Source organism: Muntiacus reevesi, chromosome X (assembly GCF_963930625.1).
Source record: "Muntiacus reevesi chromosome X, mMunRee1.1, whole genome shotgun sequence".
NCBI classification, from domain to species: Eukaryota; Metazoa; Chordata; class Mammalia; order Artiodactyla; family Cervidae; genus Muntiacus; species Muntiacus reevesi.
Window position 1 is genome coordinate 143,723,870 of NC_089271.1, and position 12,901 is coordinate 143,736,770.

Consider the following 12,901-nt stretch of genomic DNA (forward strand, 5'->3'; position numbering starts at 1 on the left):
GACATACATATAGACCAATGAAAAAGAATTTGATATTTAACAACGGTTTTCTAATTCAAGTCAGTGGGTACTAAGTCAATGCAATTTTTCCTACTCATTGTCCAGGGAATACAGGAAGCTCCTTGATATTTTCCCATGTTGATGGCAATAATTAACATGACCCTTAATAACCTTTCAAGTTTATATTGGTTCTACTTCAAATGCAAGAGGCCTGTGCTCTGGATTCTGCTTTCTAAGTGGTTATTACACCTCAGTCTATCGTCATTTAGGCCTCTAGTTCTTAAATGTCCATGAGCAATTTTAGTTTTAGTTCCTACTTGCCACTAAATTTAATCTTTTTTGTTTCTGCCACTTAGGAATTTTTAATTCTTGCTTTCAGCTTGGTTATATATTTATACTATAATGATTTCCCCCTTATTTTCTATCTTTTATTTGAGGGGGGGAGTACAATCCAAATCCCTTTGTGGGTACTTAATCTGTCAGACTGACTAGAAGTCAATTCTCAAATAAGAATAACTCATAAAACAAGAAGGATCTAAAGTATTGAAATGTCTACAGAGATGACCCCTTATAAGATCTGCTTTAAACAAACTCACTTTAAGGAAACCCTGCCATAACTAAATTTGTGTCATGATATCACTTCAGAAATGAACCCGAAAACTGGAACTACAACTATCTTTAACTACGGTTATTGTAAAAAAAAAAAAAAATTAAACTTCCTACTTCATTCTTCTATTAATTAAAAATAGTACATCTGAAGGAATGTACTACCAAAGAACCAATTTATTAAGTGTTGTTCAGTTCAGTCACGTCCGACTCTTTGTGACCCCATGAACTGCAGCACGCCAGGCCTCCCTGTCCATCACCAACTCCTAGAGTCCACCCAAACCCATGTCTATTTTGTTGGTGATGCCATCCAACCATCTCATCCTCCATCGTCCCCTTCTCCTCCTGCCCTCAATCTTTCCCAGCATCAGGGTCTTTTCAAATGAGCCAGCTCTCTGCATCAGGTGGCCAAAGTACTGGAGTTTCAGCTTCAACATCTGGCCCTCCAAAGAACACCCAGGACTGATCTCCTTTAGGATGGACTGGTTGGATCTTCTTGCAGTCAAAGGAACTCTCAAGAGTCTTCTCCAACACCACAGTTCAAAAGCATCAATTCTTCAGCACTCAGCTTTTTTTATAGTCCAACTCTCACATCCATACTTGACCACTGGAAAAATCATAGCCTTGACTAGACAAACCTTTGTTGATCAAGTAATGTCTCTGCTTCTTAATATGCTATCTAGGTTGGTCATAACTTTCCTTCCAAGGAGTAAGCATCTTTTAATTTCATGGCTGCAATCACCATCTGCAGTGATTTTGGAGCCCCGAAAAATAAAGTCAGCCACTGTTTCCCCATCTATTTGCAATGAAGTGATGGGACCGGATGCCATGATCTTAGTTTTCTGAATGCTGAGCTTTAAGTCAACTTTTTCACTCTCCTCTTTCACTTTCATCAAGAGGCTCTTTAGTCCTTCTTCACTTTCTGCCATCAGGATGGTGTCATCTGCATATCTGAGGTTATTGATATTTCTCCCTGCAATCTTGATTCCAGCTTGTGCTTCCTCCAGCCCAACGTTTCTCATGATGTACTCTGCATATAAGTTAAATAAGCAGGGTGACAATATACAGCCTTGACATACTCCTTTTCCTATTTGGAACCAGTCTGTTGTTCCATGTCCAGTTCTAACTGTTGCTCCCTGACCTGTATAGAGGTTTCTCAAGGTCAGGTGGTCTGGTATTCCCATCTCTTTCAGAATTTTCCACAATTTATTGTGATCTACACAGTCAAAGGCTTTGGCATAGTCAATAAAGCAGAAATAGATGGTTTTCTGGAACTCTCTTGCTTTTTTGATGACCCAGCGGATGTTGGCAATTTGATCTCTGCTTCCTCTGCCTTTTTAAAAACCAGTTGAACATCTGGAAGTTCATAGTTCACATATTGCTGAAGCCTGGCTTGGAGAATTTTGAGCATTACTTTACTAGTGTGTGAGATGAGTGCAATTGTGTGGTAGTTTGAGCATTCTTTGGCATTGCCTTTCTTCGGGATTGGAATGAAAACTGACCTTTTCCAGTCCTGTGGCCACTGCTGAGTTCTCCAAATTTGCTGACATATTGAGTGCAGCACTTTCACAGCATCATCTTTTAAGATTTGAAACAGCTCACCTGGAATTCCATCACCTTCACTAGCTTTGTTCGTAGTGATGCTTCCTAAGGCCCACTTGACTTCACATTCCAGGATGTCCAGCTCTAGGTGAGTGTGGGTGATCACACAATTGTGATTATCTGGGCCATTAACACCTTTTTTGTAGAGTTCTTCTGTGTATTCTTGCCACCTCTTCTTAATATCTTCTGCTTCTGTTAGGTCCATACCATTTCTGTCCTTTATTAAGCCCATCTTCGCATGAAATGTTCCCTTAGTATCTCTGATTTTCTTGAAGAGATCTCTAGTCTTTCCCATTCTATTGTTTTCCTCCATTTCTTTGCATTGATCGCTTAGGAAGGCTTTCTTATCTCTCGTTGCTATTCTTTGGAACTCTGCATTCATATGGGTATATCTTTCCTTTTCTCCTTTGCTTTTTCACTTCTCTTCTTTTCACAGCTATTTGTAAGGCCTCCTCAGACAGCCATTTTGCTTTTTTGCATTTCTTTTTCTTGGGGAATTAAGTGATGTACTGGTCCAAAATTCAGAACAATTTGGGACTAGTACTTTTGACAAGGATTTAAAGTAATAAAAATAAAAATAGAAACAAAAATAACTAGCTACATATCTATTTAAAGTACTTATATTAGCTAGTGGCAGGCACAACCCCAAAATGCAGAATCAAATCAAACAGCAATATTTATATAATAATAGTGTTCCACAAAGTCTCCATAAAATCATCATCATCATCAAAGCAACATACAGTGGGAGGAACTTGGCATGCTTGGTGCACTTCCTTTTACTTGTGAAGAAGTTTCTGGCTGAGGTACAGGAATTCTACAAAAGATTAAAAAAAGATAACAAACAGTTATAAAAACAGACTTGAATGGGAAAACTGGTTCCATTTGGAATTTATTCTAATCCAATATGATTAAAAAATTTATAGGTTTAGTTTCTTGAAATTAATGCATTAGAAATGTAAGGAAAACACATTCAAATTATGAACAAATATCCATACTAACATAATTCAAATACTGAAACAGAGTTATATGTTTTTTAAGGAGTATTACACAAAAGAAACTATTCAACTTTTATTAAATTAGTTGACACTAAAGATGGATATACATATATTTCATTCTCTACAATATAAATTAAATTATTCAATGGCCTCCTTTCATGCTTGCTTTGTTCAAATATTCTGGAAAACAATCTGACCTAACTCTCTAACCTCATTTCAGAGTTTTCTATAAGCCTCATGATGCTTCAAAACGTCACATTTTCCTTTCAGCCAGAAAAACCTTATTCCCCATTTCCTTTGCCTGGTTAACTCTTATTCAGCCTTCAAAATTTAGCTCGTAGCATTATTTTCTATAAGAAGCCATCCTTGCTCTCTACTCAAGGTTCACTAATCCTTATATATGCTCTCATAGCACTAAGAATAAATGTTATCATACCACTCACCACATTGTATTAAAATTACTGCCTTTTCAGTTTATCTCCTCTACCAGATTCTATTAGCTCTACAAAAACATAGACTTTATCTATTTTTGTATCTCCACAGAATAGCCACTCAATAATTGTTCACTGAAAGAAAAATAAGTGAAAAGGAAGCATCTTATTTTGAAGCTGACGAGAGAAACTTGCACGTATAACAAATACCTCCTTCTTAAAAACTTTCAGTGTATTTTTATGATGAGTATTTTATGCTGTTGTAGTTCCAAAACTAAAAGCATAAAGCAAAACAGAAGTGTCATGTTGTAGAATACCACATAATACTGCTCAACTTACTTCAGCAATAGAAATGTCTGTTACAATAGTAGTATTCTTAATTTATGAATGAGTTCTTAGTGAATGCAAAGAACAAGCTTTCATGAAGGAAGACTGCATTAATTTCATTTAAAGAACTCCAGGAAATAAAAACGTGTTTTATAGTTGTAATTAAAACTTTTTTCTGAGTATTGAAAAATGGTTTATTTCTAAAAATTAATAAACTGGTAACATCAACTCTGAGAGATATTTAAATAAATAAAAATAGTTAAATTACATGTATTTTGAGATCATTAAACAGTATGTATATACTTTAAAATAGGGTCTTTCCAGGTGGCACAGTGGTAAAGAATCGGCCTGCCAATGCAGGAGATGCGGGTTTGATCCCTGGGTCGAGAAGATACCCTGGAGTAGGAAATGGCAACCCACTCTAGTATTCTTGCTTGGAAAATCCTATGGACAGAGGAGCTTGGCAGGCTACAGTCCATGGAGTTGCAAAGAGTCAGATATGACTGAACAACTGAGCACACACAGCGGCATATACTTTAAAATACATGGTATTATAAAGTGACTTTTTTCATCTGAAACAAATTAGAACTAGTTTTCCAAATTCTGACAGCATCATTATATTGTATAGAATTTTTTTAAGTGGCTTAGGAAATTTTTACTGGAACATACAATCATTCATTTGTATGCCTTAAGTGTCTTAAAGGTGAGGGCCTAAATGACAGAAGTAGAGGTATCAATGTCTATGGGTATCAACTGAGGAAACTGAAAAAAAAAAAAGAGATGAAAAATTAAAACATAAGAAATATAAAAGGATGCCTGAGGAAAGAAAGGGAACAGATGGTAAGATAATATTAAATACGGTGGATAATAGCTGAATATTATAAAAATTATGTCAGAGGCAATAAGCTGTACTCTTCATCAATTTATTGACCTTAGATAAAAGTCATATAGATTGTATAGCATGCCATGCCCTCATCGATATAACAGTATTATAATTAATATTGTAGTCTTTCCTATGGTCTTCTCCAGTGGCTTAGTAATAAAGAATCGCCTGCCAATGCAGGAGACATGGGTTCAACCCATGGGTCAGGAAGATTCCCTGGAGGAGGAAATGGCAATCCACTGCAGTATCCTTGCCTGGAAAATCTCATGGACAGAGGAGGGTGGCAAAGAGTTGGACACGACTGAGCATGCATGCACAGCAAAAGTCATTCCAATTGTGCCTTCTCCTTTCTTAGGAGACACTGATAATGATTTTTAAGGATTCATATAACCCTGATATGGTGTACTTTCTTGTTTTATGAAGTAAATACCACCAAGAGAATACAAATAAGTTTTAATGTCCCATTTATTATATTTTATTTCTCAGTACTAAATTTTGAATGAGTTGATATACTTTGACTACATTTTACTATCTAGTAGAGAGCACCATGGGTCACTATCTCCCTTTCAGATTAAAATGTTCATTGATACAACCTCTTAAATGGTCATATTTATTACTACCATAAATTGTACCAATGGAAACAGACCAATGGGTAACACAGACACTGGAGTCAGCAAGCCAGGATTTAAAATACAACAATGTGCCAGAAGAGTGGCATGCCCAGATTCTACAAGGAGAGCACACAGAAGCTCCATGTTTCTTCTCAGACCTTTCTTTATGTGTCTCTTCATTTGGCTCTTCCTGATCTGTAACCTTTACAATAAAACTGTGATTTTAAGTATAGTATTTTTCATTCTAGTGAGCTACTGACTCTGAGGGGGTCATGGAAATTCCTGAATTTGTAGCCAGCTGATTGGAAATGAGGGGGACCTGGGGACCAGCTGAACTGTGGCCATTAACATCTGAGGTAAGGTCAATCTTGAGGAGGACTAAGCCCTTAAGAATCTGATGTTAAGTCTGATTATTAGCATTAGAACTGAATCACAGTATGGCTAGTTGGGTTGGAAACCCCACAAGAGCTCAATGAACCTAACTGATAGGTTTAATAGCACAGAAGACATAGTAAAAGAGTAAATGGAGTTACAGGTCCAAACTGAAACACAGAATCAAAAATAAATATGTATATGAGTAAAAAAATGCAGTATAAGAAACTTGTTGGTCACAGTCAGAAATGCCAATATATATGAAGTAAGAATCATGGAAAAAAGGAAATAATGAGGAAGAAAATATATTTGAAGAAATATGGCAGATGGTTTTCCAAAACTGATGAAAGATATCAATAAACAGACTCAAGAAGCTTTGTAACCTCAAGGCAGTATAAAACAAAGAGAACCACTCCTTGGCACATCACATGCAAACAGTTGAAAATCAAAATGAAAATATTAAAAGCACTCACAGTAAAAAGATACAGTATCTTTGAATGAACAATCAGAAGACATTAGTCTGATTCTTACTAGAAACAATGAAAGCAATAAAACAGTAGTTTCAGACTTTAAAAAAATAAACCTGCAACCAACTGAAAATATACTTTTAAAAGTAAAAGTGAAATAAAGATGTTTTTACACAAATAAAAATACAGAATATATCACCAGCAAGCTGTATTTAAATAAATGCTGAGAGGAATTCTTCAGTCAGAAGGAAAATGATTCCAAAGAGAAGCATGGAAATATAAGTAGGAATGAAGAGAATTAAAAAAAATGTGGTTGGATTGGAAGAATCAATATTGTGAAAATGAGTATACTACCCAAAGCAATCTATAGATTCAATGCAATCCTTATCAAGCTACCAACGGTATTCTTCACAGAACTAGAACAAATAATTTCACAATTTTTATGGAAATACAAAAAACCTTGAATAGCCAAAGCAATCTTGAGAAAGAAGAATGGAATTGGAGGAATCAACCTGCCTGACTTCAGGCTCTACTACAAAGTCACAGTCATCAAGACAGTATGGTACTGGCACAAAGACAGAAATATAGATCAATGGAACAGAATAGAAAGCCCAGAGATAAATCCACGTACCTATGGACACCTTATCTTCGACAAAGGAGGCAAGAATATACAATGGAAAAAAGACAACCTCTTTAACAAGTGGTGCTGGAAAATTGGTCAACCACTTGTAAAAGAATGAAACTAGAACACTTTCTAACACCATACACAAAAATAAACTGAAAATGGATTAAAGATCTAAATGTAAGAACAGAAACTATAAAACTCCTAGAGGAGAACATAGGCAAAACACTCTCCGACATAAATCACAGCAAGATCCTCTATGACCCACCTCCCAGAATACTGGAAATAAAAGCAAAAATAAACAAATGGGACCTAATGAAACTTAAAAGCTTTTGCACAACAAAGGAAACTATAAGCAAGGTGAAAAGACAGCCCTCAGATTGGGAGAAAATAATAGCAAATGAAGAAACAGACAAAGGATTAATCTCAAAAATATACAAGCAACTCCTACAGCTCAATTCCAGAAAAATAAATGACCCAATCAAAAAATGGGCCAAAGATCTAAACAGATATTTCTCCAAAGAAGACATACAGATGGCTAACAAACACATGAAAAGATGCTCAACATCACTCATTATCAGGGAAATGCAAATCAAAACGTCAATGAGGTACCGTTACACGCCAGTCAGAATGGCTGCTATCCAAAAGTCTACAAGCAACAAATGTTGGAGAGGGTGTGGAGAAAAGGGAACCCTCTTACACTACTGGTGAGAATGCAAACTAGTACAGCCACTATGGAGAACAGTGTGGAGATTTCTTTAAAAACTGGAAATAGAACTGCCATATGACCCAGCAATCCCACTTCTGGGCATACACACCGAGGAAACCAGATCTGAAAGAGACACATGCACCCCAATGTTCATCGCAGCACTGTTTATAATAGCCAGGACATGGAAGCAACCTAGATGCCCATCAGCAGACAAATGGATAAGGAAGCTGTGGTACATATACACCATGGAATATTACTCAGCCATTAAAAAAATTTCATTTGAATCAGTTCTAATGAGATGGATGAAACTGGAGCCCATTACACAGAGTGAAGTAAGCCAGAAAGATAAACACCAATACAGTATACTAACACATATATATGGAATTTAAAAAGATGGTAACAATAATCCTATATGCAAAACAGAAAAAGAGACACAGATGTACAGAACAGACTTCTGGACTCTGGGAGAAGGCCAGGGTGGGATGTTCTGTGGGAACAGAATGAAACAAGTATACTCTCAAGGGTGAAACAGATCACCAGCCCAGGTTGGATGCATGAGACAAGTGCTCAGGGCTGGTGCACTGGGAAGACCCAGAGGGATGGGATGGAGAGGGAGGCGGGAGGGGAGATCGGGATGGGGAACACATGTAAATCCATGGCTGATTCATGTCAATGTATGGCAAAAACCACTACAATATTGTAAAGTAATTAGCCTCCAACTAATAATAATAAATGAAAAAAAATGCTAACCATGTAAGAAAAACAATATTAAAAATGTCTCTTAGAATTTAAAATATATGTAGAATTAAAATATAAAGCAAAAATAATGAAAATGGAGATAAATGGAATTATCCTAAAGATCTAGCATTATCAGGAAATGGTAAAATAATCTGCATTTATTTACTTATTTTATTCATCTTTGGCTGTGCTGGGTCTTCATTGCTGTGGGGGCTTTTCTCTAGTGGCGGCAAGTGGGGACTACTCTCTAGTTGTGGAGCGTGGGCTTCTCATTGTGGTGGCTTCTCTAGTTATAGAGCACAGGGTCTAGGGCACATGGGCTTCAGTAGTTGTGGCTCGTGGGCTCTAGAGCACAGGCTTAATTGTTGTGGTACAGGCTTAGTTGCTCCATGGCATGTGGGATCTTCCCGGACCAGGGATCAAACCCGTGTCTCCTGCACTGTCAGATTTTTTTTTTTTTACCACTAAGCCACTAGGGAAGCTCTAAATAATTTATATTTATCTACAATAAGTCAAGTGTTCAGGTTGTAATTTATAGAGTAACTACTAAAGAACATGTATCAAATTAAAAGAGGGGAATTTGAATAATGAAAACTATTTGATTAAACACATAGTATAAAAATTGATATAAGCTTAAAATACAGATCTCCATCAACTTATGATGGGGTTAAGTCCTGATAAATCCACTGTAAGTTGAAAATATAGTAACTTGAAAATGAATGTAATACACTTAACCTATCTAACATCATAGCTTAGCCTAATCCACCTTAAACATGCTCAGAACACTTACAATACCCTACAGTTTGGCAAAATCACCTAACACAAAATCAAATTTATAATAAAGTATATCTCATGTGATTTATTGAATACCACGCTAAAAGTGAAAATCAGAATGGCTTTCTGGGTACAGAATGATTATAGTGTATCAGTTGTTTATCCTTTTGACTGCATAATTGATTGAGAGGTGTGACTCACTGCCATTGCCTTGCATCACAAGAGAGTATAGTACTGCATACTACTAGCCTAATAAAAGATCAAAATTCAGAATTTAAAGTATGTTTTCTACTGAATTTCTATTGCTTTCACACCATCATAAAGTTTAAAAATAGTAAACTGAAACATAAATTGGGGACTGTATCAGTTTCATTAAAATTGAACAGAGTGATATCAGCATCAAGGCAAAGGAAGATGCTCTCTCTGTCTCTCTCCTATCTACAGCCAGTAAAACATCCACAACTCAACAAAAGTGCTTCTGCCCAACATACCAGAGCACTGGAGATTTCAACATAGCTGTATATCTAAAGGTGGGTGGACTAGAACTTACAGAGTATGTGGAAATTGGGGAACAGTGGAGTTGGTGCCTATAATCCCGGTCCCCCAAGTCATGGCAGTTGAACTTGCAGTCCCAGAGAACTCGGTGGCAACAAGGTAAGCAGGGGATACAACTCTGGCCTCCTGGCTACAGCGGTGCCCACAGCCACAGATTAACTGGATGGCAGTGGTAGTAGGGTCTGGGACCCTGCCTGTCTACCCGTGGAGGCACCCATGATTCTGACCCCTCCTCTCACTTACTGCCGCAGAGTCTTCAAATCTGCCAACACTGAACATGGCCGAGGTTCCTGTGCCACCTGGGTTACCCCCCAAACTGCAGTGGGAAAATCTGCAACTCAGGAAATCCTAGACATGGCAGAACTACCCAGCATCCTGGTGCCCCAGGCAGTGACACCAGCCACACCACCAGCAGCATAGCACCAACGACTCTGGAAGCGTAAGCAGTAACAACGAAGGCACTGGGAGATACCTCTGATGGAGGTGGTTAAGAGTGGAAAGTGTTGACTGTCAAATAAACCAGAGGCAGTGCAGGTAAGAGAAACAAAAAAACTTGTGCTATAGCACCACCTGCTGGAAGATAAAATCTGTTGAATTATTAGAGACAAAAAGTTTTACCTAGAAATTAAAGGGGCTTCCCTAGTCACTCAGTGGTAAAGAATCTGCCTGCAGTGCAGGGGATACAGGTTTGTATCTTCCCTGGGTCAGGAAGATTCCCTGGAGAAGGAAACGGCAACCTATTCCAGTATTCTTGCCTGGGAAATCCCATGGACAGAGGAACCTGGCGGGCTACAGTCCAAAGGGTCTCAAAAGAGCCGGACACAATTTAGCGACTAAAACAACAACAAACAAGAAGAAAGGTAAAGTTTGCCACTTGAAATGGGCCAGCAGAGTAACACCTCATTAAGCACCATATAAAAATAAAAAAATAAAAAAATAAAAAAACACCGCAGTAACATTTCACCACAAAAAGAAAATGACAATTCTCCAGAAACCAAACTTAAAAATCACAGAATATTGTGATCTAACTGATAAGAGAATTCAAAATAGCTATCATAAAATTCAATGAGCTACAAGATAAATCAGGATACCAATGAGTTCAGGTATAAAATTAATACTTTACCAAAGACACTGGAATTTACCAAAGATACAAGGAATACTTTACCAAAGACACTGAAAGTAAAATGAACCAATCAGAAATCCTGGAGCTGAAGAACTTAATAAATGATTGAAGAATGCATTACCAAATACTGGAAATAGAGCAGACCATATGGAAGAGAGAATTAGCAAGCTTGAAGATAGAAACAGAGAGATGATACAAGGAGAAGAGAAAAGAGAATTGAAATTTTTTTAAAATGAGTAAATGTAAAGAAAGCTAGCTGACTCTTTTAAGAAAGGCAGTATTACGGTAATGGGTATCCCAAAAGGAAAAGAGAGGGAGACAGGAGCAAGGAGAAGAAAGAAATAATAGGTGAGAATTTCCCAAGTCTGGGGAAGGAACTGTATATACAAGTCCATGAAGCTAGGAGAACAACTGTTGCCTCAATGCAAAAAGATCTTCTGCAAGATGCATTGTACCAAAGTTGTCTTCATAAGTCAGTGACACAGAAAGAATTTCAAAGGCAGGGGGAAAAGGATGGTAACCTACAAAGGAACCTACATTAGGCTATCAACAGATTTCTTAGCAGAAACTCTACAGGTCAGGAGGGAGTGGAATGACATTCTCAAAATACTGAAAGATTAAAAACTGTCACCCAAGAATACTCTATCCAGCAAAGTTATCATTCAGATATGAATGGGAAATAGTTTCTCAGACAAACAAAAGCTGTGCCTTACAAAAAATGCTGAGAAGAGTTCTACCAGAAACAAAAAGGCAAAAAAGTACATGAAAGTTTGAGTAAGGTAATAAACAGACAGAATCATGAAACTGTAACTACATCAAAATAGGCTTTTAACATTTTATTATAGCATAAAGGTTAAAGAGGAAAACATAACCATATCTACTTCAATTTGGTAACAAATTCACAACATAAAGAAAGATAATTTGAGAAACAAAAACATGAACAGGAATGGGGAAAAGGACATAAGCTATATAGGCAAATGAACATAAGATGCTATCAGCAGAAAAAGGACTATTTCATCTGTGAGATGTTGTATACAAACCTTATGGTAACCATAAAACATAAATCTAAAGCAGAAATTTTTCTGGTGGCTCAGTGGCAAATAATTTGTCTGCCAAGAAGGAGACATGAGTTTGATCCCTGGGTTGAGAAGATACTCTGGAGAAGGAAATGGCAACCCACTCCAGTATTCTTGTATGGGAAATCCCATGGACAGAGGAGCCTGGTGGGCTACAGTTGGTGGGGATGCCAAGAGTCAGACATGAGTTAGCAACTTAACAACAAGCAGAAACACCAAAGAAAAGGAAAAAAAAAAGCAGGAGGGCTTCCCTGGTGGTCTGGTGGTTAAGAATCTGTCCTGCAATGCAGTGGACACTGGTTCAATCCCTGGGGTAGGAGGATCTCACATGCCATGGAGCAACTGAGCTTATGCCCAACAACTACTGAGGCTGCACTCAAGAGCCTGTGAGCCAAAGCTACTGAGCCCATATGCTGCAACTACTGAAGCCAGCACACTTATCGTCTGTGCCTTGCAACATGAAAGACCGCCAAAATGAGAGCCCACACATCACAACAAGGAGTGGCCACCACTAGCCGAACTAGGGAAAGCCCAAGTTCAGCAATGAAGACCCACCAAAGCCAAAAACAAGAGGAAGAAACTGAGAAAAACGTCAGAGAAAACCACGAAATCAAATGGTAGATCAAAAAAGAATGAAAAAGAAATAATGGAGATACAGAGCAACCAGTTAGAACTGGACGTGGAACAAAGGACTGGTTCAAAATTGGGAAAGGAGTACGTCAAGGCTATATATTGTCATCCTGCGTATTTAGCTTATTTGCAGAGTACATCATGTAAAAAGAGGAGCTGGATGAAGCTCAAGCTGGAATCAAGATAGCTGGAAGAAATATGAATAAACTCAGATATGCAGATGACACCACCCTTATGACAGAAAGTGAAGAAGAACTAAAGATACTTAATGAAAGAGAAAGAGGAGAGTGAAAAAGATGGCTTAAAACTCAACATGCAAAAAACTAAGATCATGGCATCTGGTCCCATCACTTCATGGCAAATAGATTTGGGAAAAATGG

At 37.6% G+C, this 12,901-nt stretch overlaps 1 protein-coding gene across 2 annotated transcripts in view; it reads right to left on the minus strand.

Annotated features, from left to right (window-relative positions):
• RADX (RPA1 related single stranded DNA binding protein, X-linked) overlaps positions 1–12,901 on the minus strand; it is a 72,847-nt gene that overhangs the window by 25,223 nt on the left and 34,723 nt on the right. For both annotated transcript variants that reach the window (XM_065916480.1, XM_065916479.1), the window contains exon 11: positions 2,949–3,022. In XM_065916480.1, the coding sequence (XP_065772552.1) occupies positions 2,949–3,022 (74 nt within the window). The remainder of the gene's footprint in view (positions 1–2,948; positions 3,023–12,901) is intronic.